The sequence below is a fragment of the Trachymyrmex cornetzi genome, unplaced genomic scaffold, assembly GCF_001594075.2.
Source record: "Trachymyrmex cornetzi isolate Tcor2-1 unplaced genomic scaffold, Tcor1.1 scaffold2134, whole genome shotgun sequence".
Taxonomy (NCBI): Eukaryota; Metazoa; Arthropoda; class Insecta; order Hymenoptera; family Formicidae; genus Trachymyrmex; species Trachymyrmex cornetzi.
In genome coordinates this window covers 27,102-29,973 of record NW_017296776.1, presented here as the reverse complement: position 1 = coordinate 29,973, position 2,872 = coordinate 27,102, and the positions used below count along the sequence as shown (strand labels likewise).

General features: G+C 31.5%; 1 protein-coding gene across 1 annotated transcript in view; it reads left to right on the top strand.

The window, feature by feature from the left end:
- Window positions 1-1,223: 1,223 nt before the first annotated feature.
- Window positions 1,224-2,872, top strand: part of LOC108760049 (fatty acyl-CoA reductase 1) — a gene marked incomplete at its 3' end in the record, with an annotated part of 13,400 nt that continues 11,751 nt past the window's right edge. Inside the window, exons 1-2 of the mRNA XM_018505829.1 lie at window positions 1,224-1,465; window positions 1,778-2,026. Coding sequence (XP_018361331.1) covers window positions 1,253-1,465; window positions 1,778-2,026 — 462 coding nt within the window. The remainder of the gene's footprint in view (window positions 1,466-1,777; window positions 2,027-2,872) is intronic.

Here is a 2,872-nt window from a genome sequence, read left to right as displayed (position 1 = left end):
GAATTTTTCGGATGCTCGGATGCCCGCAACTCGCTGACTCGCGTAAAGACACTCGTGTCTCGCACTGCGCGCCCACTTGGCGCGAGACACTACTGTGTCTCTTGATAATAGTAATAATCATAATTATAGTTATACGTAATTATATTATGGTTACAAATACCAAACATTTTTCTCTCAGTGTAGTTGTTAACAATTAAAAAGCATTAACATCTAATTCATATAAAATACAACCGTTTTACAATTTCAACCCTTATCGGATCATCTTCAGTATCATACAATATTAATCCGCAATTTAACAATTCTATAAAATCTTCAATCTTCAAGAAGTCCGATGTTTCTGGTGACAATTTTTCCAATTTTAATGTGAATTGTGAACTTTATTGCAATTGGAAAACTTCGGATTTCTAGTTCTCATTCATGACCTAAGTTTGGAATAACCAACGTCTATCGACCTATGTAAGTCGATACAACAATTCAACAACTTATACAGTTGCAATGAGATACTTTTTGATTTGTTAAGATATACCATCTATAATTATTGGAATAATTATTATGGTGTAGATACTCTGAAGATTGAAAATTTTGTAGAATTGTTAAATTGCGGATTAATATTGTACGACACTGAAGATGACTCGATAAGGGTTGAAACGTTTGTATTTTATATGTGTATTAGAAATGTCAATAATTTTTAATTGTTAACAACTACCATCCTGTTACGACTCGTAACCTTTTATTAGAATTTTTTATTATTGGAGTCTTAGTTTATATTATTATAAATACTTTGGTTAGAAGTTAGAATTATCTCAATTTGCGCATATTTCCAGCATGTTAATAAATAACATATCAAATTTATTGCTGCATATATTACTGCACAACATAAACATATACGCAATGACGTTCACACAACAAGCGATCAAGAAGTCCGTTTTATATTTTTATGCACTTGCCGTAGCGACGCTACCGATCGGTGAATAGAGACAACTGTACCGTTTACTTGCTCTTTCAACCTTAGATTGCGCAGTTATAATAATTTCCGGTTTGTTAAAAGCATTGATAATCGCACAGATTTCATAATTTTGCGGCTATAAAACAAAAATAATTTAAATTATGCTTAGTAGTCAATTTTACATATAAGCATTGTTTCCAACTTTACAAACATTTATCGACATATAAAAGGTGACAATCAAATACAACTATCTATACGTTTTATATTGCGTCGCTAAGTGTTTCTATCAACTTTATTTTAAAAGTAATGGACAAAATGACTGTTGATCCAACCAAATCGATTCCTGCATTTTACGCTAGACAATGTATACTTTTGACTGGTGCAACAGGATTTCTGGGTAAAGTTTTTATCGAAAAGATATTACGATCTTGTCCAGATGTTCGTGAAATATTTCTGTTAATGCGGCCGAAGAAAGGATTAAGTATTAAAGAAAGGCTCGATAAAATATTAAACCTATCAGTAAGTTGGATATATAAAGAGGAATTTTTGTAAAACGCACTTCTTTAAGATAATTAAGTTATTTTTACGATTTTAAATAAGTATTTGAAAGAAAGAATTACCTTTAAATGCTATTGCAACGTTATTACCGAAAATAATTATTCTTAAGAAGAATGCTTGTAAATTTTTCAAATAGTAAATAATAAAATATTGGAATGCATTTTTTAGTTAAGAATTAAACATTTTATTTTTTATAACTTATTAAAAATATGTCAGAGTTATTGTTAGGTACAACAGAAACGATTTATAATTTATAACGGCCTTCTATTTTAGCTATTTGAAAAATTGCGCGAGGAGCGACCTTCCAATTTTGAGAAATTAATTGCAATTTCTGGTAATGTCAGTGAGAAGGGATTAGGTTTGTCGGCTACGGACAAGCAAATGCTGGTTGAAAGAGTGACCATAATAATTCATGCAGCCGCGAGTGTGAAATTCAATAACAGTTTAAAGTATGCCATATTTGCTAATACAAGAGCAACAAGAGACATTTGTATTTTAGCAAAAAGTATGAAGAATTTAATCGTAAGTTAGAGAGTAATTAAGATTATACATTTAAATAACTCATACCATGTCACACAATTTATGTAACAACTTTTATTTTTATTTAAATGTTCTTCAAAAACACAAATCATTGTGTACTTTTCAAATTTAACAAGAAAAGTGTGTTCCATTTCAAAGCAAAAATATATAAATTTATAAATTCATAGATTGTTTTATTATTACGTTTGAGTAATTATGTAAAGTTTGAAGATAGTTCTTTTATATTGGTTTAAACGTTACTTAATTTTTTTGTTTATTCTAATTGTAACTACCAGGTGTACAAGTATGAAGTGCGGATTTGAGACAACAGATGGTGCACCAATGCAGTGTGTAGTATAAAGATTTGACGTATATGCCATTTTGTTGTGCCATCAACAATTGTAAAACGCGCATAAGTGATAAATTGAAAAAGTATTTGCATAGTATTGTTTTGCTGTGTTCAATATGTCGAAATTTGTGCCAAATAAAGAGCATTCGCGGACAGTATTAATTTTTTGTTTTCATTTAAAGAAAACTGCTGCTGAATCATACCGATTACTTCGAGAAGCTTATGGTGAACATGCTCCATTGCAAGATACGTGTGAACGATGGCGTTTCAAAAGTGGTGATTTCGATGTTGTAGACAAGGAACACGAAAAACCGCCAAAAAGGTACGATGTAGAATTGCAAGCATTGTTGGACGAAGACGATTCACAAACACAAAAACAACTCGCAGAGCAATTGAGCGTTAGTCAACAAGCTGTTCCCAATCGCCTACGAGAGATGGGAAAGATTCAGAAGGTCGGCAGATGGATACCACATGAGTTGAACGAGAGGCAGATGGAGAGG